The 22,320-nt window shown below is 46.5% G+C and overlaps 1 protein-coding gene across 6 annotated transcripts in view; it reads left to right on the forward strand.

Moving 5' to 3' along the window:
- The window catches only part of COL13A1 (collagen type XIII alpha 1 chain), a 58,676-nt gene extending 38,146 nt beyond the window's left edge, over positions 1-20,530 (forward strand). For 2 of the 6 annotated variants that reach the window (XM_058840961.1, XM_058840959.1), the window contains exons 24-38: positions 355-408; positions 1,071-1,115; positions 1,401-1,553; positions 2,343-2,441; positions 2,752-2,805; positions 3,600-3,641; positions 4,149-4,175; positions 5,411-5,491; positions 7,822-7,857; positions 9,980-10,033; positions 10,312-10,365; positions 11,097-11,132; positions 13,910-13,996; positions 18,045-18,083; positions 18,627-20,530. In XM_058840961.1, the coding sequence (XP_058696944.1) occupies positions 355-408; positions 1,071-1,115; positions 1,401-1,553; positions 2,343-2,441; positions 2,752-2,805; positions 3,600-3,641; positions 4,149-4,175; positions 5,411-5,491; positions 7,822-7,857; positions 9,980-10,033; positions 10,312-10,365; positions 11,097-11,132; positions 13,910-13,996; positions 18,045-18,083; positions 18,627-18,629 (864 nt within the window). In that variant the 3' untranslated portion in view covers positions 18,630-20,530. The remainder of the gene's footprint in view (positions 1-354; positions 409-1,070; positions 1,116-1,400; positions 1,554-2,342; positions 2,442-2,751; positions 2,806-3,599; positions 3,642-4,148; positions 4,176-5,410; positions 5,492-7,821; positions 7,858-9,979; positions 10,034-10,311; positions 10,366-11,096; positions 11,133-13,909; positions 13,997-18,044; positions 18,084-18,626) is intronic. The other 4 variants (XM_058840957.1, XM_058840958.1, XM_058840960.1 and 1 more) reach the window with 4 other exon arrangements.
- Positions 20,531-22,320: the final 1,790 nt, after the last annotated feature.

The following is a 22,320-nucleotide window of genomic DNA, read 5'->3' on the forward strand; positions in this document are numbered from 1 at the left end:
TAGGTGCAGCTAAAACACTTGGCCTTTGCCATTGGGAGCTAAAGCGGGGGCAGCTGACAGCTGAAAGAAAAGCTCATCTTGCCTTCTGATCTTGGCACCTGAATTCTAATCAGGACTTTCATCCCTCTGCTTTAAGAGGTCATGCATGCTGCTCAGAACAGGGAGTGCTCAGAAGGAGCAGGGAAGAGCAGCTCTCAGGGCTCTCCACTGCTCATCTTCCCAATAAAATATGATTTTGGGGATCCCTTGGAATAGTCCTGTATGATTTCCCCTTAAACATAGGAGAGGTATTTGGTTTCAAAACACAAAAATACAAACCCTGTAGACAATGAAAATATTTTTTTCTTTATTTAGGGACCCCCAGGACGTCCAGGTGTGGCTGGACCTCCAGGGCCACCAGGACAGAAGGTATTGTCTCCATTCAGCACTCACAGACCTCGGGGAAACACAGGACTGGCCCAGGCAGAATTCCCACCCATGACTCTTCCCAGTGCTCCTATATTTCCTGTCCAGCCCTATCAGACTCTCCTGCTGTCCTCTGCAACTCCTCCTCACACACAATATCCTGGAAAATCTCTTTTCCCACAATGATAATGCCTAATCTGAAAGATGAAGGATCTTTTCTACTCGTCCTTCCCTTCAGGAAGTGGCTTGTGGGAACCAAACTGTGGGACTGTGTTGGTTGGGGACTGCATGACTGCACTGGGGCTGTGAGGTGGCAATCAGGATCAGCAAGACTGGGAAAATTCTCAGGCAGTCACATAATGTAATGTTTCAACAGGGGTTTTCCTGGGGTTTTCTTTGTGGGTTTTTTGTTTGTTTGTTTGGTTGGTTGGGTTTTTTTTGTTGTTTTTAATTTTATGACTGCAGAAAAACCCAGGGGTTTCCATGCTTTATTTTTAGTGATTACAGGAAAAATCCTGTATTTTTCATGCTTTTTTTTTTTCTTTCCTTGTGAGTAGTGTGTGCAGGCTATTTCTGCACTGCCTGCCCTTCTTCATCACAGTGCCCCAAAGAAGGAGTCAAAATAGCTGCTCTCAAACTGCCAAAGTAACAATTCTGTGTTTCAGGGTGAAATTGGCTTGCCAGGTCCTCCAGGCCATGATGGAGAAAAGGTGAGGCACGATGCTCTTCCCTTCAGAGGTCTTACCTGGAGTCATCTCCGTGTCACTGACATCACACAGTTGCTTTTCCCACGAGGGAAAAAAGCATTTTGCTTCACAAAAAGGAGCATTAATGATTTGTCAATGTCCTAACATTTGTCATGGCTACTTTGTCCTGTCTCCAAAGGGGATGGCTGTGAGGGAAGGGATGAGCAGGACAAGAGGATCTGGGCCAGGCAGGAATAGCCTTACTCTCTCTGTGAATGTTTCTCTTCATATCGTGTGATTTTCATTTAGGGACCACGTGGCAAGCCTGGAGAAATGGGCCCCCCTGGCCCTCATGGGCTGCCAGGAAAGGATGGACCTCCTGGAATAAAGGGAGAGCCAGGCCACGTCGGGGTCAGAGGAGAAAAGGGCGATAAGGGAGAGCCAGGACAAGCAGGCTCACCGGTGAGTAAATCAAAGCCTCTCTGAGCTCTGGGGCGAGGCCCCAGCACTCCTTGGATGTCTCAGAGCCCCTGCAAGGTGGGTGCTGCTGTGTGAAGTGTCACAATACGGGAGATCCTGGCTTCCTGGCACGTGTGTTGTCCCCTTGCTGGAGTGGCTGTCCCCAGGTGCCTGCCCTGTTCCCTGGGCACCGTGTCCCTTCCTCAGCTTGCTGCCTGGTGTCTTGCTGGCACTGAAACGCTGCTGGAAGCGAGCAGATCTGACTGTGAGCCAGGAGGCTGAGGCTGCAGCACAACCCCTCCTGGGATAACATGGGTAACCCCTCACAAGCCAGCCACTAACTGGGGCAGAGTGCCCAGCCTCCCAGCTTCAGTCTGTCACAGCTTCTGTGCCCCCAGCACTGCACAGGGGGGTTTATGCAGCGACTTCCTGCCTCTCTACGGGATTACCAGGATGAAATTCCTGCTGTCTCAACAGCTGGCTGTGGGGCATGATTCCTAGTGTGGACTCCAGCAAACTGCATAATCCTGAGCAGGACTTGGAGGCAGGAAAGCAGTACCCTGTCCCCACTCTGGGGACTGGTCCATCCACAGTGACAGGAGGATGTTCACCCATTTGCCCTCCACTTTCAATGCTAGTGAAGCCCTGCATTTCCCTGGATAACTGGTGGATTTCCAAGGTTTTCAGAGTACTCTTGGGATGACCAGAGCCAGTCTTGGCTCTTGCACTGATATCTTACATGTCTGCCTGACTTAGTCATGCAAAACTCCACAAATCTTTCTTGATCTGTAGGGTCTAGATGGCCCCACTGGAGAGAAAGGCGAACGAGGTGACCAAGGGATACCAGGACCATCAGGATTGCCAGGGCCCATTGGACTTCCAGGATTGACAGTAAGAATGGAAAAGAAGAAGGCTGCTCTTTCCTGCTTGGTAAAGAGAAAATAGCACAGAGCAGCACACGAGGGCTCATTTCCCAAAGTGCTGTGTGTCCTGGGAGCCTCAGAGCCCTGCCCCTTTGTTAGGTGTCACAGAGTGTCTGTCAGGCCTCCAGCAGCAGACTGGGAATGTGAAACACATGCTCTGTTCCCACTTCTCCTGGGGGAGCTGCTGCTTGCCAGCATGTGGGTGGTTCCCAGGCAGCTTCAATGGAGGGGCACTCCGGAGCGCAGCCGGTGGTGACGGGCTCTGCTGTTGTGTGCAGGGAGAGAAGGGTGAGCCTGGGGAGCGTGGAGACAAAGGAAATCCAGGAGAATCGGTAGGTTACTGTTCCTGTGTTCCTCCATCATCTCGGCAGTAGGGGAGGGATGATTTGGCAGCAGTGCTGCTGGAAAGTGGCACACCCCCTCTCTGGTGGCACCCCTTCACTGAGGACAGCAAACCTTGGGGTTTGACAGCTGTGGGGCTGTGTCAGCAGCCACCTCTGGCTCCTGATGCCCTCCTTTCCCTGACACAAGAACAATCTCACATCTACAAGGAATGCCTAGGGAAGAACAGATCATGGAAAGCATAGCAAATGCTTTCCTCAGCATTTGCAGGAAATGGATTTCCTGGCAAGTATTTTCATGTGTATATATACACATGTAATTTCTTTATTTTTCCCCGAAGATTTTGGTGTTCTTGAACTTGCCTGTTCTCCCCTCAAAGCTCACCCCTAGCTTTGGAGTGCCCTGCAGCAAGGAGTCCTACAGGTTATTGACACGTGTGGAGCCAGGCACCTTCTTTCCTGTCTTTTACTCTTTGACCTTATACCTCCTTGTAGGAATATTGGTAGAGTACTGGGAGTGGACCTTTCTTTGGAAAAAGCCTCACTGCTTTCTCTCCTCTTAAAATTGGCAAATTTTGCATAACCCTCCCCTGAGTCCTGCTGCTGCTTCCCAGCTGCTCAGTCCTGGATTGCTGCTGCTTCCTAATGCAGTCCTTGGGGGGGAGTCCAGGTTTGCCAGCCTGGCAGAGGAGCTCTGCTGCACCCTGTGTCCTGTCTCCCCTCTGAGCAGCCTCACTTTGCCCCTGAGGGCAGCTCATTGACGGTGACCTCTCTTGCATTTCCAGATATCTGGACCCCCTGGACCCCAAGGCCCTCCAGGACCTCCGGTAAGTTTGAGTGACTCACCTGAGGAGCAAGGCACTGGGAATGGGGTTAGAGCAGGCAGTGGCTGGGGAGGATTCTGTGTGGAGAAGACAGCCAAAACCACGGCGGTGTTGAAATGGGAACATGCTTAGTATCACTTCCAAACCCACCCCCAGGGTAGGTCAGAGCTGCAGTGGGCTGGGAGGGCAAAGAAAGAAGGTTATGTTAGTCTGAGATGAAAGGGAAGACAGTAGTGAGATGGGATGGATGGGATTAAAGGGATCAGCTGCAGAAATTGTCTTAATAGCTCACCTGGCCCCCTGCCAGGGTGTGCTTGGCAAGAGGCTCCTCAGTAGAGATGAGAACAGTACATCAAGTGCCCATTACACAAATAAAGAGGCCTTTGGGCTGAGGGTTCGTGCTCCAGAAAGCGACACCTTTGCCCTGCACACCTAACTGGGATACCTGGAGCTTAAATTAAAGCCCCTCCTGAAACATTTCTTACATCTTGTCTCTTGTCCCAAACACAGGGTCTTCAGGGAATTCCCGGACCCAAGGTAAGGGTACAGAATGTTACCTACTGAAATTGTCCCAGGTGATAGAATTCCCTGTAGTAACAACCTCCTAGTGTTCAGGTGATACTTTTCTTCCATCTTGATAAGAGGATAAATCCTTCTGGATATTTTCTTGAAGGAAATGGATTAGCAGCTCTCATTTTAGGACCCTAAAAAATGGTCATTCCCTCCAGTTTTCACCCAGAATTCACTGGTCTGTGGAATTCTGCCCATGAGGACAGAGTTGAAATCTTTGTCTGGAGGGTGGAGGTCTGTGGGATGAACAGTCTGTCACACAGTCCTAAGGAACTGAGCTCTAGCTAAAAATTAGTCTTTAAATTACCCTGTACATTCTGCTGTAGAGCACTCAAGAACTTCACCATCCTTGGTGGTGAGAATCTTTCTAATCTCCATCCAAATGCCCAGCCTGCACCATTGTCTTACCTGCTCCTGCACAAAAAATAGTGGAATGGAAATGTTCAAGGAGAGCTGCAGCTTTCTGGTGATGTTTTGGGCAAAGATTGGAAAAGGTGCAAAGTGTCTTAATTCTTTTGATTATCCTTAGTGTTTGGCCACCAGCATTGTTTGGGTGCTAGAAGGGATGGATATGTTCTAAAAAGCCTTATTAATGGAAATGAGGAGGAAAAAAGTTCTGGGTTACATTTTGAATTTAATTAAAACCATTTTGTTTAATATTGCATTGTAGTTTATCATACAGAATTTTAAAAGTATGTCTGGGAAAAAAATGCTGAATTTTTTTTTTTTCCCTGAAATGTTGAAACTGATGCCTTAGCATTTACAAAAGTCTTTCCAAACATTACTTCTGTATGATTTTTCTTCAAGGCTTGAAGACACCTGTCATTCACTTCCAGTGGATCCACATCTTAAAATGCAAACCCACTGTATCAGATAACTTCTGGTTATTTATATTTATATATAAATATGTATACAGCAACAACAACAGGGAGAGCAGCACCAGAGCGAGCTCAGTTCTCCTCTCAATGTCTTTACCCACAGGACCTGAGTCTCCTCTTATTGCCACTGAGTTAAAACAGGTGCTCACACAGGGGTAATTTGAATGACAGTGATTTTCTTTAAATTAGGTTGAAAATTGGGCTAAAGCGTTACTCTGCTGCCTCCTGTATTCCCTCTGCTATCCGGTGCTCTCTGAAGGGAGGAATGTTTGTTATATAAGTGCTGTTATGGTGGGTTTATTTTCTGCTCCATCCTTCCTTTAGGGGGAAGCAGGGATTGATGGAGTGAAAGGAGAGAAGGGTGCCCAGGGTGAAAAAGGAGACAGAGGGCCACTGGGATTACCCGTAAGTATCCAGGAAGCAAGCAGCACTTTGTGAGCCAAACTTAATATCAGCTGTAAAAAGATCCCTCAATAGGAGACGCACGTGGGGATTTGGTATGTAAAGTCAGAGAAAGAGATGGTCTATAAATAACTGTGCCTTTGCTTTTAAACCCAAAGCCTCAATTTCTGTACTGAGCCTTCGACTTGTAGATCTGTTGAATAGATCAGGGATCACTTTATTTCCTCCTGCTTCTGGCAGGACTGGGAAAAACAAGCAGCAGCTTTCCTGGGGGTTTTCTGCACTTCAGGGCAAGACCAGAAACAGAAGTCAGAGATGTGGAAAGCTGTTCCCCAGCTGTTTGTCTCCTGGGCTCAGCTTTGTACAAAGCATGGTGGTTCTTAATGCAATCAGCTCCTCTGATAGCTGAACCATGGCTGTCCCTTCTGCCATGGAGTCAGTGCTCCCCCTGACCCAGCGTGTCCCTGCTGTGGGTGAACTTGGCCCCATTGGCCTGGTGTTAGAGCAGTGCTTGCCTTAGCCAGAGGAATTGGGGCACAGTGGATTGTACAGAAGTTGCAGGAGCTTTAGATACAAACCTGGTGATGTGTTGGTGGTAACTTAGTCCCACTCAGTTGTTCCACCAGCTCCTGAGTTCTCTCATCATAAAAAGCACTGGTGGCACAGTAACCCTTCCCCAAATGTTCTTCCTGGAACAAACACTGCAGAGTGTATCTCTTGTACTGCGTGGCTTTGTTGTCCTGTGTTTGACCACCCAGATCCCTTGTCCCTGACTTTGGCTGAAATGTGCGTGTCTTTGTTCGTAAAATGTTTTATTCCTTTAGTTGTGCTGAACAGTAGTTCCCTCCTAGAGCTTGAATGAATCCCCTCTAACTCCAGGTGCTCAAATGAGTCCAGAATGAGTACATCACATTCCCTGGGGCTCCAGGCAGAGCCGGTGGGAGAAAGGGTTGCTTTTGGAAGGCTCAAAGGCACGGGATTGTACCTCAGTGGAGCAGTGAGAAGTCAGAACCCAGTGCCCTGAGAAATGCAAATGGAAGTTTTCTGTGTAAATGGTTATTCCCTCAAGCCTGTGGGGTCTCTGCACAGGGGATGGAGGTCCTTGTGACAATGTGAGCAGATGCCCCAGCAGTTATCCCAACAACTCATCTTTGTGGCAGGAAATGTGCTAGCTGCTTCTCCCACAGCAGTAAGCCCCATGGAGGGTCCAAAGGTCCCTTGGCTTTTCCCATCACTCTTCCTGAGCTGTGGAGATGGGAAGACCAGCTCAGAAGGGTCCTCTTAGAAATGTTTTGTTTGGATCAGCAATATTGTCTGGGCAACCAGGAAGCATCAGCTTGTAAGATCAGATACTGTGGAACTTGTATCCTTCTTCAGAGCCACTGAATTCTCTTCATAAGCTTTTCCATGCCTGATCAAGTGTATCTTCAGCCTGTCAAACTCAATGCTGTGCCAAGCAGGTTCTGAAATATTTCAGGCTGTAAAATCCTGAAGCTGGATCTGCTGCCTTTTTCTCTGACTCAGGGCTTGACATCACACTGGAATTCCAGTTCTGATGGTCTGCAGTAGCCTTGGGCTTATCCATGGCTGACAGGGTGAGGAAATGGAGGAAAATTCAAAATAATTGGTACTTATATTCTACCACAGCTTTCCCTCCCAACCACTGTCTGAGACAAGCCAGTGGGCTCGATGGACCTTGGGCAGAGCCACTTTTAGGTGTTATGGATGAGGAAATTCAGGACAAGAGCTGAGCAGACAGCAAAGTGCCACTCGATCTGAGTCTGGTGTAAATCTGCACTGGTGACACAGGGAGATGAGCCACCTGTTTTGTAAGCCCCTGAACAACTGCATGTGGAGTGGAGCAAGCCTGCAGCTGACCTAGTGGGCACCACCAGCCCTGGGTCTCTTGGTAGCAGCTTGAACAGCTGATGGCCCTGCACTGCCTGTAAATGCCTTGGTGAGCAGCAGCCTCTGAGCCTTGTGTCTCACCTGTGTTGCCCAGCCTGCCACAAAGGCAGTGCAGATTCCAGCTCCACTGTCACGTTGTCCTTTTCACCACCTGTCACACAACAGCTGCTTCCCCAGGAGTTTTCCTGGTGGCACTGAGAGAGGGAAATTTGCACTCTAAAGAGGATGTGAAAGTTGCAGGTCTACATTATATGTATTCAGTGTTTCTGTGTTTTTGTTGGTTCGCTTGTAAGTGCCATCACCTGTCCTTGAGGTCTTAATTTTTGTTAATTGCAAGCATATGTTTGTCTCGAGTCACTGCTTTACTCACCTCTCCCCTCCCCTCTCCTCTGCCTGGTTTTTGTGAACCCTTCCCGCCTGTCCAGGGTGCTTCAGGTTTAGACGGCAGGCCTGGACCACCGGTGAGTTCCATTTCTGTTACCCCACGTTTGTCCTCCCCAGTATCGTGATTCATTTTGTGTCTTCCACCCGAGTCTTGTTTACACCAGGAATAATCTTATTTTTACCAAAGCAGGCTTGGGAGGGGGGTTAAACTTAAAATGAGGAGTGATGTCACACACTTGTCTTCTTTGATGCTACAAATCTGGATCCTGGGATCACAGCCTCCTTGCTCCACTCTGTCTCAGTAACAAGAGGAATGAAACCTCTGCATGGTTCTGTGATGCTCTGCTCTCCTGTCCTCTTTCTCCTGAGGGGTCTGCAACCTGAGATGGGAGAGAGGGAGTCATCATCAGCAATTGTAGTCTCAGGGCAAAGGGGAATGGCTTCAAAATGAAAGATTGAGTAGGTTTACATTGGATATTAGGAAGAAGTTCTTTACTGCGAGGCATTGGCACAGGTTGCCCAGAGAAGCTGTGGCTGCCCCTCCCCTGGAAGTGTCCAAGGCCAGGTTGGACAAAGCTTGGAGCAGCCTGGGATAGTGGAAGGTGTCCCTGTTCATGGGGGGGGGGGGGTTGGAATGAGATGATCTTTAAGGGCCCTGCTGACCCCAAACCATTCTATGATTCTAAGTAATGCCAACCTGGTTCTGCAAACCACTCTGCTATTCTTGGATAACAGCTGTTAAATAACAGCCAAATATTTTTAATCCCTCATGGGAAATCACAGATCACCCATGTACAATCCATTTGGCTATTTAAAAACAAAAAGCAATTTTTCCTCCTCAGTGTAGCTGGGAATAATTTCAGCTGCTCTGACTTCTGAAGAGAATCTGAGTGGCAGCTTATACAGTCACTTGTTTGGGGGAAGCTGTAGATACAATTTTATAGCTGTGAAGGGGTGATTTCAATATATTCCATAACACTAAATGATGGATAAGTGCAGGCAATTAAGATTTCCACAATTGCATGAATCTAAGGAGAGCCTGACTTTCCCTCTTCCTTCACCATGCTGAAAAGTTGTGTGCTGCATGAGCTACTTCTCCACCTGTATTCTGCAGATCTTGACTTCTCTGAAAAGCTCCCCTGACCCACATGAGCCATCCTGCTCTCATCAGAGGGGTTACTTTAGTGACTAAGGATTGCAGACTGACATTAAAAAGTGCAAGACCTTTTTGCTTTAAGGCATTTAGAAAGACTTCCCATTTTGCTCCTTGGTTTTTCCTGGGAGTCAGGTAATGTCTCAAAAGTACCCCTTTACCAAGGCTCCATGAGGGAATTGTAGACCCATACCTGTGTGGTACAGAGTCTGAGCTGGAGGTGCTGGAATCCTGTTCTTAGCCAGAGGGACTATTACTGAGCCACCACACTGCCAGCATTAAAGATCACTTTGATGAATTTCCCAGAGGCCAAGCGAGTCTCAGGAGCACCAGCAAGGAAGTTTGGTGTGCTGGTGGGAGAGGGTGACACCCTCTGTGTCAAAGGGTTAGGAAAAACACTGGGTTTTCCTGTCTGGGAAGCCTGGTGGAGTGACAGGAATGGCAAAGAGGGAGCAGAGGGACTGGAGGATACCCCTCCCAGCTCACATCTGTGCCTGCACACACCTGCATTCAGCACTGCAGCTTGGGGTCTGTCAGCTTGCATGAAACACTGACCCAGCGCTTCGCATCTCGCTCCGCTACGCCGACTCCGAGAGGGGGTAAAGGAGATAAGGACATAAGGAAAAAGAAAAGTGAACTGCTTATCATGTGTGTAAATGGCCTTTATTCTGCTACAGCTTTCAGCCTTGTGTGGTATAAACCAGCAAGAAGGAATTCCTGCTTGTGGAGCTGGTAGAAATGCCTGCTGAAATAATTGTCAGTATTGTTAGTAATTGTCAAGAGAGAGCTTCAGGATTAAAAATGAGGCTCTGTACAGTGGTGCTGGTGTGATCTAACACAGCAGTTTCCATGTTCTTCAAATAGCCTTACCAACTACTTCCAATCCATCTCCACCAGCACTGAAAGCTGTAGTGGTGCTAAGTGCCTTCCACCACCAGCCTGTGCTCCCAAGCTGTGCTTTTCCTAAGGGAGCAGCAGTGTCTCCTGGCTTTAAGGAAGCCCTGGAATAAAAGTGTCCTGATGTGTTTTCCTTCCTACAACTGCAGGGTATTCCAGGACCAGTTGGGGTTTCGGGACCAGCAGGACCAAAAGGAGAAAGGGTGAGTTTGCTTCAGAACTGATGGATGCTCTGTAACTTCACTGAAGATTTAACAGCTCTGAGGGATAGAGGAGCTCTAGGCTTTTCCAGAGCAGGAATTGCCCTCTCCTTGTGTATACAAGACCCTCAGCTGGGCCTCTTTGGTGCTTGAGTATCTCATCCTTGGGGTTTTTCAGGTGCTTTGAAATGCGTGCTTTGCTTTTTCTTCTCTGGTGCTCTGCTGCCTATTTGTACTGAATAGGAATGTGAACAGTTTCTATTCTTTTATATCCATTTCAGGGCAGTAAAGGAGATCCTGGAGTTGCAGGACCAATGGGGCCAGCAGGGCTTCCTGTAAGTATGGGAATCCTAGGGATTTATCTCCAGAGCCTGTTTCCTTGTTGGGGTTGACAGCTGAAGATGCTGCTGTAATGCAGGGTTCGCAGTCACAGCTGGGTTAGGCATAACTCAAGTTACAAGATTTTGTTCACTATGGGAGTGACACAAAAAGCTGAGTAGCTCTAGAGCTGACTCAGAGTGATGTGGAGGAGGCTGAAAGGAAACTGTTAATTCACCTTGGTCCTTGAACTACCTAAAGAAGCTGTGTGGGACTCTTAGTTCAAAATGCTACTTTTGAGCACGTTCCTTTACCCTTTCCTGGGTGTCTGCCTCCTGCCTGCCTGAGAGCCCTGTCTTGTCATTGCAGGGACAAAAACTGCCTTCAGTGAGGTTAATTCCTGTCTGGGATTGCTTTTTGCAAAATAGGCCCAGTGTTGGTGCTGTGGTCTAATGCAGTCATGAGGCGGCCTTGTTGTTTAACACGAAAAAGGAAGTTTGTTGCATTGTCAAAATTAATTTTGTTTCTTATCTGAAGAGTAGGGTAGGTAGTAGTGGTGTTACCACCTGGATGGTCTGATGGAGGTGAAGAGGAGGTTGCCTGCTGGCAAAGTTTTAATTTTGACATAGCCACTGGTACAAATGGGGGGAAAAAAGCCAGAATCCTGAGCATACATTCCTCACTTTGGTGGGACTATGGTGAAATCTGCTTGTTTTCAAACGTTTCTTTCTGTGTTGATGCATTTCAGGGTTTACAAGGTCTACCTGGTGAGAAGGGAGTCCGGGTAAGTTACCAGGCAAACTCCTTGTGTTTAACTGCTAGCAGCCCAGTTAACTCCTGTGCACCTGGAGCAGCCAGCATGTGTTTGTGTGCCAAGCCTTCATCCATGTAACTGTACACCCCTGTGTTTTAGGAGGTGATACCTGTAGCTCGTTCCATCACCTGGAACATTGTGCTACATCTCTCTGAAGGCTGTAGGAGGGATTTTCTAATGTTTTCACACCTCTGTTCTAACTGAAGCACAGGACATGAGTTAGGGCAATGTGGTGTGCTTTAGGAAATGCTGCTTCTGTAGTTACTGATGTGTGTAGGGATTCCTGGCAGAATTAGCTGAGGTGCAGCCAGCAAATCTTATTTCAGTACTTCTAAATTGTCCCTGAAGCATGAAAAAGAAGGTTGTCTTCTAGCAAACAATCCCGCAGAGAATTTGAAAGATGGAAGTTTCAAAAAGATAAATTAAATTCACCTGTCTTGAAGAATCAGGCCTGAAGTCTCCTTTAGGCATTGTCCTGAATGGATGTGATGGTGAAGAGCTGGGTCAAACCCAGGAGCAGGAATGGCAGCTTTCCCATTGTACCACCTGTGTTACTGAAAGATAAACCTTACTAAAAAGTGCATGTGGAGAAGCTCCTTCTTTTTCATCAGGTTTTGTTGCCTGTTAATGCTTTGAATCTGAATCTTTTTGACAAAAACATTTAGGAGCTATGGTTGGATATAAGTTATATTTAGAAATAGAAATTATTATATATTAGAAATATAAATTACTTTTGGATTTGAGTTAGTAATATTACAATTGTATAAATGTCAAGCACTTCAATATAGTACAAGGGTACACCTTTTATTCATAAGACTCTGGCATCACCTAAATTTATCTGGAGGTGTAATTTTTTATAGAGCATGTTCCCGTGTGATGATTTCACTATATGGATTTGCTTTTGATGTATAGTGAGTGTTCTCTGTCCTCTATCTGCAATTGACTTCTGACCTTACTCTGCACAAGAAAAGGCAGTTTCGGACAGCACTAGCCAACTGGCATCTTAAACTAGGGGAGAAAGGTTCAAGTTTCATGGAAGCACCAAAGTTCTCCCCTTTTTTAATCATTGCATTTCTGGCTTTGCTTCTTAACCTTCTCTTCACTTTTGTTTTGCTTGTGTGGCTTCTAAAAAAAATGTCATTTTTAATTCCTAGACTTTTTCAGTTGGTTTTTGAACTGAGTCCTTTAGTTAAAAGAGGGCACTTTCATTAGATGGGATTTCTTGGAGCTCTGGCATAAAAGCAAGTGAAAACTTGGAGAAATTGCAGCTCCTTGTAGAGGATGAGCTGGAAAGCACCAGTGGGGAGTTTTGCTGGCCCCTTGAAGCATCCTCACTGCAGCCCATGGTTTGCAATGGAAAAGTGTGAGGAACTTCAAGAGTGTAAATGGGCAAGTGCACTATCTTAGGGGACCCTAGAAAATACCCCTTTTGCCACTGAGCCTTTGTATGGGGATTTCCCCTTACTCTTTACATCGAAATCCCAGTTTACCAAAATCCTCTCTTTTCCTCTCTGCTTTTTAAATCCCAGAAATGCTCCTGCTGCTCTCTGCTTGGAGCAGGAGATCAGCATAGCTGTGCCTGGGTTGTGGCACTAATAACAGACAGCATTTTGTGTAATCCAGCTGAAAAAGTGTGAACCCTGAACTTGTCCTGCTGTTATTTTAATGCCTGGTGGGAGGTGGGGGGGTTTTTGTGTGTTTGTGCATCTTCCTTGCTCCTACAGGTCCACCTTTGTCCCCTTTATCCCTTCCTCCTCTTCCACCTTTCTTCCTGGTTCCTTCCTCCAGAGCAACCCATGCTGCATTTCTCCTGGATTATCCTCTCCATTCTGGTGCTTGGTTCTGGGTGACTTCTCATTGCCTCTCCTCTCCCATCCATTTCTCTTGCCAGCTTTGGGTTTAACACTTGTTTTTAAAAAAGAAGCAGCAGCAGCCTGTGCTGTCTGTTTTTATCCCTTAATTCCTTTAACACTCCCCACAAGGACCCCCAAGTTCAGTTCCCTGTGCAGCAGCCCCTTCCCCCTGTTTCATGCTCAGCAGCTTTGACAATTTCCTGTTATCCAGAAGGATTTGGTATGGATATAACTGGCAAATACCACGCTATGCCCTGCCTTGTGCTGCCAGTTAAGGCTCAGGGACCCTGTGGCTGTGCTGCCTAGGTCTGCTCCCTGGTCTAACAGGTTTTTTGGGAGAGCACTACTCAGAGCATCCCAAAGGACAGCCAGAATGTGCAGACTCAGAGCTGAGTACTTCCTTGATTCCCTGGCTGACAGCTCCCTAAATGAGACATTCTTTAAGAATGGGAATTCAGAGGGGTAAGAAAAGCATCCCAGTGCTATCCCAGAGCTCCAGTGGCCGAGGGACCTTCCCAGCCAGCTGGAGGTTGAGCTAAGGTGGCACACTGCTGGCCAGAGGGGTGGTTTCCCATCCTGTGTGTCTGGGGTCAGCCAGTTCTCCAGGGTGCCCCTCTCTGATGTCTGGGGAGCCCTGAGAAGTGTGTGCTGAGCCCTCTGATGCTGAGCCCTCAGTCTGCCAGTGTGGGGCTGCAGCCATGGCATTCATGCAGCTCAGTTACAGCTCAGCAGCTCCATACATTGGTCTTCACTTAACATCTCAGAGGGAGATTTATTTTAAAATGTTTCCTAAATGTTTATCCTTTTTTAAACTATTGCTGACATTTGTTTGAAATGGATGATCCTAAAGCTTTTGTGTATTCTTTTTTTCTTGGACTAAACTATTATTTACAGGGGGAGAGGGGCAAGAAAGGCTCTAGAGGGTCTAAAGGGGATAAGGGAGACCAAGGAGCACCTGGATTAGATGCACCCTGTCCGTTGGTATGTCCTGTTTCATCAAATGTATTGTTTTAAGATGTGTTGATGGGGAAGACAGAAGGAAATCATAACATAAATAATGGTCTTGCAAAAGTGCAACATTCGGGTAAGGCCCAGCTGGGTTCCCACCACAGCCTGGGACCAACTGATCTCTGAGTGACCATGGTTATGTTCCTTCCTCTTCCAGACCTCACAAAGGTTTGGGTACATGGGGTGTCCCACGTGCTGGGAGCACAGGGCTTTCTCCACTGCGGATAGAGCCCTGTCTCCTTTGCTGCTGGTTCTTCTCTGGAGATGCTCGATGGGATCAAATCTACGTGGCAGCAAAACTGGAATGCTGGTTTCCTTGCCTTGGAATAACAGCCAGCTGATGTGATGGCCTGAGAGCACACAGGGCACTTGAGCTGCACTACCCAGAGGGAAAACAAGTCTCGGTTATCCTAAATGGGATGTGTTTCTGTCACAACAGATTGGCTCTAAGTCTAGGCAAATGGATAAATACGGGAATATGTGTACATCCTTACCTAAATTCATACACTGCAGCAAACACTGCCAAAAATCTGCTAGCAGTGCCAAAAATCCCAAGAGTTCATGGGGATCATGCTTTTAGAAATCCAGCTGCTGGGTTTCTTAGTGAGGATCTGAGGAACAGATGATTTTGGAATGGAGGAAACACCATTCCCATCCTCTCAGCTTTAACTCAGAGAACTTGTAGATGACAGAAAACCAGACAGGAAACTGCTGCTGATGCAGGCACAGCTGACTGTGCAGACAGGGGTCTGTGCTGGGTGTGCAGCTGAGTGCCCTGTGCCAGTCCCAGCGGGTTCTCGGCCTCTCCTCCTGGGACACGGAGCTGGCTGGCACTGACTGAAATAACGATAGTGGTTGATTTCATAAACAGGGTCTCCGAGGTTTTAAAGGCGAGAAGGGTGAGCCGGGGCTACCTGGGCTGGACGGCCTGGATGCCCCATGCCCATTGGTATGGTGTACCTTCCCTTTCCTGCATGCTTGTTTGCTTTTTGGCTCTTGGTGCTATTTTCTGATCCCCCCCAATTTCTGATCCCATGCCCTAGAAACACCCGGCAGTTCCTTCCTTACCTGTCTCCACACTCCCTTCCTCTCATTGCTGCTGTCAGAACCAGGCCCTTCCCTTCATTCTGATTCCCAGCTGCTGTCAGCAACACTTTGTGGCATGAGAAAAAATAGTTGGAATGTGGTTTTATTTACAACGGCTTCACTTCCTCCTTTGCCTTCACTTTGACAATTTCCAGTAAATTAGTGTATGCAGACCCAGCTCTGAGCTGGCTTGGCTTCCTCACAAGGAGCTGCAGTGCTTGTGTCCTTCATTAACTCTATTTTTAATGCTTGTGTGTGATGAGCACAGCCTGACATGGTTCCATATACCCCATACATGAAGATGACTGAAAATAGTAGTTATCCCATAAGTAAACCCATGTGAAACATATTAATGGGGATACTTAACCTCCCTGCTGGATAATTCCTATTTATGACTCTCCCCAAAAGTCCAAATTGTATCCAAATTTGGATACAAAAAACTTGAATTTAGTATTGCCTGTTTCCCAATATCCATCTTATTCAAGTGATAAAATGATTATTGTATTAGTGCCTAATCTAGCCCAACTGTTGCAGGACAGTTCAGAAAGTATCAAAGTACTTATAAAAGTATAAAAAAATAAAAGTATTCAGAAACACTCAACCCCAACTATTTATCCCAATAAAGGTCACCAATTTATTCATTTTTTCTGAGTTTTCTGAAGATGTAGCAACTCAGGTGATGTTTTTGCTCCCTGGGACAGTCTCAACATCTCTGTAATACGAAGAAATTTGTACTGCCCTGCCCCTCCAGCCCTGTTTGGCATGACAAGGTTTGCTTGAGGGTGGTCCTGTCAAGCTTTAGGCTCACTTAATGTTTGATGCCATCTACAAGGGATGAGATATTGTTCAGCTAGCTGGGAAAAATAACCCTAAGCAAAAAGCCACATTTAGTTTGAAAGGTTTTCCTGGTTTCTTGAGGGGAAATAAACCCCAAACCCCCACCATGACGATGCCATTTAAAGCCTTTGTTATCTGAGCTTTGTGAAGAGCTAACATCAATTTCCTTCCAGTGTTCCCTCCTGTGGGTGCTGCCATTGCCTCTTTGGGGCAGTGACCACTGGTAAAGTCTCACTTGCTGCTCTGTAACTTCTGGGTAGTAGAAACTTCTTCCAGTCCCACGGGTGAAACCAAACCTGCCCAGAACAGTGCACAAAGGAGGAAGACCACAGAGCTGTGTGTTTTGTCTCCCAATGACCAAAGCCAGGTTCCTATGGAATAACTTCAGGCTGAAGGCATCTAATTTCACAGGTGCAAGGGTTCCACCAGTGTCCTGGCAGATGACCTTTCTGATTTTGTCACTTCTCCCACTGAGGATTCACCCCACATGGCCATATTCAAACTCACACTTCTTTTCATACCTATTTTTGTGAAGGGAAACTTGCCAGAAAATCTGATGAAATATGGATGCTGTTATTTTTTATACATGGTGATCTGGCATGCAAGCTAGCTTGGGAACGTGAATAAGCATGTTTTTTGATCCAACTAGGTTAAAAGCTTAGCATCCAGCTGACACATCCACGTGTGTAGCTTATGGAGGCTGTGAACTAACTCTCTGCACATCTGAGATATGTGGAAGGAGATCCTTGGTACTAATAAGCATGTCATGTTTCCGTTCTCGGCACATTCGCCCGCAACAAACACTTCCTTGTGACCCTGGTCTTCCTTTGATCCCTAAGCTGTCACTCCCTGGCCTTCCATTCCTTCATACACCTAACTTCCCAACTCCTCCTGCCATGCACTGTACCAGTCATTCCTGTCACCACCAGTGTACCAATGGGAAAACCACAATTTACCCAGTAAAAAACTTGCAATTCTGGATTTCCACTTAGTTGGGGGAAGGGGCACGAGGAGACCAAAGTCCAAAAAATGCATTTGAAAAGCAATATTGTTATAACATCATGGCAAGGTTCAGTTCATCAGCCCCCTGGAAGTGCATCTCCAGTAAATAGTTAATTTCTTGATCTATTACTGTGCATTTGCTTTTCTGCTTGTATTTTTTTGGGGTTTCCTGGGGAACAGTGATAGACCATGAGTCTGCCACATGCACACGGCACAAGAATTTGACTTCTCGTGTCAGAGATGTATTTCCTTACACCTTGACTTTTGTCTGCTGCTCCAGAGCACCTTAGCACTGGTGTCATATCTAGCCCATCAAAGAGGGCTGCACAGGGTTGAAATGAATGGCAGTCATCTACAAAAGCATTTCCCAGCCATGGAGCCCAAAACATCACGGTTGCAGAAGCGCCAGGGGCTTTTCACACAAATCCCACTGATGTTATTGAAGCCAAAGTCCCTTTTCAGGGAGTCAGCTGAGACACCCTGAACCAGCAGAGGGGCTGCCCAGCTGCTCGCCTTCCTAATTTCCCTGGAGGAGGATCTTCCCCAGAGGCAAGAAGAGATAACTGGACAGTGTCTCACATGACAAAGCAAACCCTTTAACAGGCAGGGCAGAAGGAAATGGAGATTTTTTTCCAGACCCTCCTCAGGGTCTGAGGTTAGTGCTGACTCTGGGATTGGCTTTTAAGGTCAATGTTACAGAGCCAGGCCTGAGGACACACAGCAGCCACCTCTCACTTTCCACTGCCAGCCCCTGGCAGTGTTTATCAGGCTGAGTTGGACCTCCTGGGTTCCTTGTTGTCTTCCTTCAAGGAAGCCTGGATAGACTCCTTTCTTAGGGGAGAGTGGTTCTCGGGTACATAAGTCCCTTGCACAGCCTGCAGGCATTTCCCCTCTTCACCCCAGCCCCTGCTTCAGGCTGCACTGGTTCTGCCAGCCAGAAGTCTGGGTCATCCAAAGGGTGAGGAATATCTCTGACTATTCCTCCAGCCCTGGTTCAAATTGTTTGTTGCAGTAACAGTTAACCCATGCCTTCCTTTCTCCATCTCTGTGCTATTTTCTGTGTCCTAAACTGCTGTTTCTTCCATCTTTTCCACAGGGGGAAGATGGCCTTCCAGTTCAAGGCTGCTGGAATAAGGTAATCTTGGAAATGTTGCTGTGCTGAGTTGGCAGTGCCATGGCTCCTGCTAATGTTTTTCCATGAATCTGGCTAAGGGCAGAAGAGGTGTGGATGCATGGATGGGATTTCCAGGACTGTATCCCAGAAAAGTGGCAACCAAAACTCCTCCTTATTTGTATATCACAGTTCAGCTCTGTGGGCTACAAAGGAGAGAGCTGTATCTGTGGCCTTTGGGCTGCCTGGCCCCAAAGTGCTCTAATCCTTGCACAAAGATGAGATTTCCACCTGGGTTCCCCGGGGTCTGGCCCACCTTCAGTGCCCACTGTGGCACTCCCAAGTGCTCAAGCCACAGTGGGAGGATGATGGAGGGTGGAGGCAGAGTCAGCCTGGGATGAATCCCCCACCCTTGCTTTGCCACCTGGAGAGGCAGAAAGGGTCCCTGCTGAGATCCTTTTCCTCCTGGAGAGCCCAGAGCCAGCTTCCCTAAGTTTCCTTCCCCTCATGGTGTGGTCCTTGCCCCTGTGGGCTGTCACTAACACTTGTTTATGTTTTCTTTTGCAGTGATGATTCTAACCCTGGACTGACCTGTGTGTGTTACTGTACATAGAATATTTATTTTTATATGGTGTTCTTCTCTGAAATGCCAAAAGTTAAACATTTTTACAAATTATCAAAAATGGCATATTTTTTTTGTACAGAAAATACTAGATCTCCCTTTTTCCCCATTTGTCAGTTCTCTGTATGATTCTATGTCTGCATTATGCTTATTTTGTCATGGAGTACAGCTGTAATATTTACATGGTATTTGTGCACACATGATGAATATAGGAGCTTAATAAATTATTGCATTAAAAGTGCCCAAAGGAACTGCCCTGTATAGATTTAAAGGTCATTTTCATTTTTCAAGCTGGATCATTCAAGAATATTTCAAAATATTATGTATTTTTTATTAAAGTGAAATATTAACACTTCTGTTGTGATGAATTAAAGTGTTGCTGAAAAACCTCGTAGTAGTCCCCGTGCGCTGGGAATGTAGGGACACCATAATCTATAATTATCCCCCCATGAACTGGAATAACCCTCATGAAAACGAGCCCTGGTTAGCAAGAAATTCTAATCCCTTTCTAAATTGCAGGCCTTCAAGCAGCTTAATTAAAGCCTTATTTAAAATTAAGCATAACGCAGCATACCTTGATACCCTAACAAATGTGTGTTTGTGAAATCAATCCACGTGGCTTTTAAAAATGTTTACCGAAGGTGGCATGCGAATTTGCAGAGTGTATAATTATAATTTGCATATGCACATCTTAATTATCCTTCCTGACCTACCTTTATTGATGTCTCAAGTCTAAACTACCCAGAGAGGAAAACACCACCAGGCTAAAGTGAACATAACAGCGTGCTTTGCTTAGAAAATGAGGGGGAAAGTGGAAGGCTAAATCTGTTCTCTGAGAGATGTCCACTTGCCTTGGCCCTTCACATAGTGGGCAAAGGCAGTGGGCAAAGCAGGAGCCTCAGGGGGAAGCTGCCAGTATTTAATGGTCCCAAAGGAGAAACAGCAGTGCTGATTTATTAGTGAGATTGATCCACTGAAGTCCTGCTCTTTGCCGCCACAACAGGAATTTGGCTCCTCCTGGCTACAGCTGTGCCAGTGGAAGGGGTCACCACTGTGATTCTCCCTGTACTCAACTATTCATCTGTTCACAAACTATTAATTGGTTATTTTTCTAGATGATTCCATGCAGCTTCTTAGCACCATCATCATAAAGTGACAGAGAAGGGACGTAGTTCCCTCGTACACAGTCTTGCTGGGCACTGCCCAAGGAACCCAGCCCGGGCTCTGACTGCTGCAATCCATCTGTCACCTCACACTTTCAGAAATTTATTGAATTTCATCTAAAACCAGTGAGGTTTCCACTGTCCTGTGTCCTTTCCCTCCCTGCCCTGCAGGCTGTTCCGACTCCAGTGCTCTCACAGTTAGGAAACTCCTTGTGACTCTTTCAACCTAAACTAATTCATGATATTTACAACCATTTGTTCTCATGCCAACATTGTCCTTGGGATGAAACATTTTTACCCGTGATGTTTTCATGAGATGCTCGGCGTACTGGAGCGGAAACGGCACAGAAAGAAAATGAACCACAGAGCACTGAGGGATTCTCGCTGGTTTTCTCACTAATAGATGTTGTTAATAAAAGCCTCAGCTCCCTGTTAAAAGGCTTTGCAGCTGTGAAGCTGAGCTAATTGGAACAGCTAATGTTCCAATTGTGTTTCAATTGCACACCTGTTAAAGCAGTTACTTTAAGTTACCAAAGCCAGGTGTACTCCTGCTTTGGGTTTGGAAGGTTGTAGTAATATGTTCTGCTCTGATCTTGAAGCATTCAGCTTCAAGGTAGGATGTCTGAATGCTTCAGTCCCTTCTAAGAATCCTGGCTATTCTTAATCCTTAAAATCACAGAGATCCCATGGAGAACCTGCCAATGCTTACCATTCCCTTTGGTCTGTGTAGCATGGTTTTTGTGTAGCTGGTTTTTATGATTGCTCTGCATGGGATTGCTGTTGGTTGTTTTTATCTGATCCAGGAGCAAAGCAAGTGCATCTCTGTTACCTCATCCTGACACAGCTCCTGAAAGGTTAAGGACTCTCAAGGTGATACTGTACCTGTTTTATTTCTTGGGCTGTTTTCTGATTGCTGTATTTGTCAGAAAGCTCTTGCCTGAGGTGTAAGGGACCTTGAAGTGAAATTGCCAGAACTCTTGAAAATACCTGACTTGGGTCAGCAAAGACTTAACTGCTGCTGGGAAAACGTGTAGGGTACCCACTCATTTAAAGGTTGGGAAAATGGTGACAAATGTTCCCTGTGGCAGATTATAGCCTGGGATTGGAATTGAAGTACCAGATAACCATTTTGGATTGCTGTTCTACAGCCCCAATACTGATACAATCTCATCAGCTGCTGGGGATAGATAAGAGGGCTCAAATCAGTGATACCACACTGAGCTGCTGCTCTTCCCAAACCTAAAGCATGTCAGAAGAAACCCAAGCAGGGAGCTGGATTTGTACCACACTGAGTGTGGCAATTTAGTTTCAGGTTCTATCCCTACTAAAACCTGTAACCAGGCTGCTGTTGCTGTGGATTCCTGTCAGTTCTGCCTGTCTGTTTTCATGTGAAACCTTTTGTCTGCCACTTCAAGGGTCAAACTCCTTGGCTGATAGCCAGAAAGTGAGTCTGAGGGTGGAGAAGCTTGGGAAATGGCAGCAGAGTGAAAGGAGAAGGAAGACCTTCCTGAAGATTTGCTGGAGATGTTTTGCAAGTTCCCTCCCTGGAGCTTGGGAAGAGTTCCTCAGCAGTGCACCAGGAATGTGTGCCCAGATGCTGGGGCTGCGGGAGCTCGGCGTGCCAGCGCTTTCTGCTTTGCTTTCTGTTTTCTCCCAGAGGCCAGTGGCAGGGGTTGAGAATGGCACCATTTATATTCTTTTTCTTCGGTCATTTTAATTTCATTCTACTATTGTGGTCAGACTCTTCAGATGAAGAATTAAGCTCATTTTCCAGCAGCAGCTACATAAATGAGTGCAAGACACAGACAATATTTCTGGGAGGGGATCCTTTGATCCAAGAAAGAAACCCTTCTTGAACAATTCTCTTTAGAAGAGCAGAGAAACCCCTGTGTTCAGTTCAGGGTGCTGCTCAGAGAGGATGTGATAACACTTTTTGCTACCATTTCTGGTTACCAGGTGACAAACTTCCACCTGTATCACTGATGATTCCATCTTGAACCTTTTCATCACAAACTTTCTTCTGCCGTTTAATTATAAGAAAATGACATTGGTTTGTTTGGGTTTTTTTAAACCATACTGGATTCTGAAGGCATGAAATACGTTGTCAGAAGAGGAAAATGTGGAGTGTGGAAAAAGTCTGGTTTCACTGACTAGTTCCTTTGCTTCCTTGTGCTTTGGTCTCCACTGCACCCTCCGGATGTACTTTGTCTGGAGCCCTCCAGAAATGGTTTCTGCTGGCCCATTAAGATCCTTTTGTGGGTACATCTCCACAGATGTACATCCAGGTAGAAAAGAAGGATCACAAAGGTTCAATTCCACTGTTACATGTTTTAATATGTTCACTAAAGGGAAATAAAGATTTGGCAAAGTGCTGAGGGCTTCAGAGGACGTTTCCCTGCCTGAAGGGCAGAATATACAATCCTGGATACTTCCTGCCAGCTGCCATGCAAACCTGGCATCCTTTACTCAGCCCCCA

This window comes from Poecile atricapillus, chromosome 6 (genome assembly GCF_030490865.1).
Source record: "Poecile atricapillus isolate bPoeAtr1 chromosome 6, bPoeAtr1.hap1, whole genome shotgun sequence".
NCBI classification, from domain to species: Eukaryota; Metazoa; Chordata; class Aves; order Passeriformes; family Paridae; genus Poecile; species Poecile atricapillus.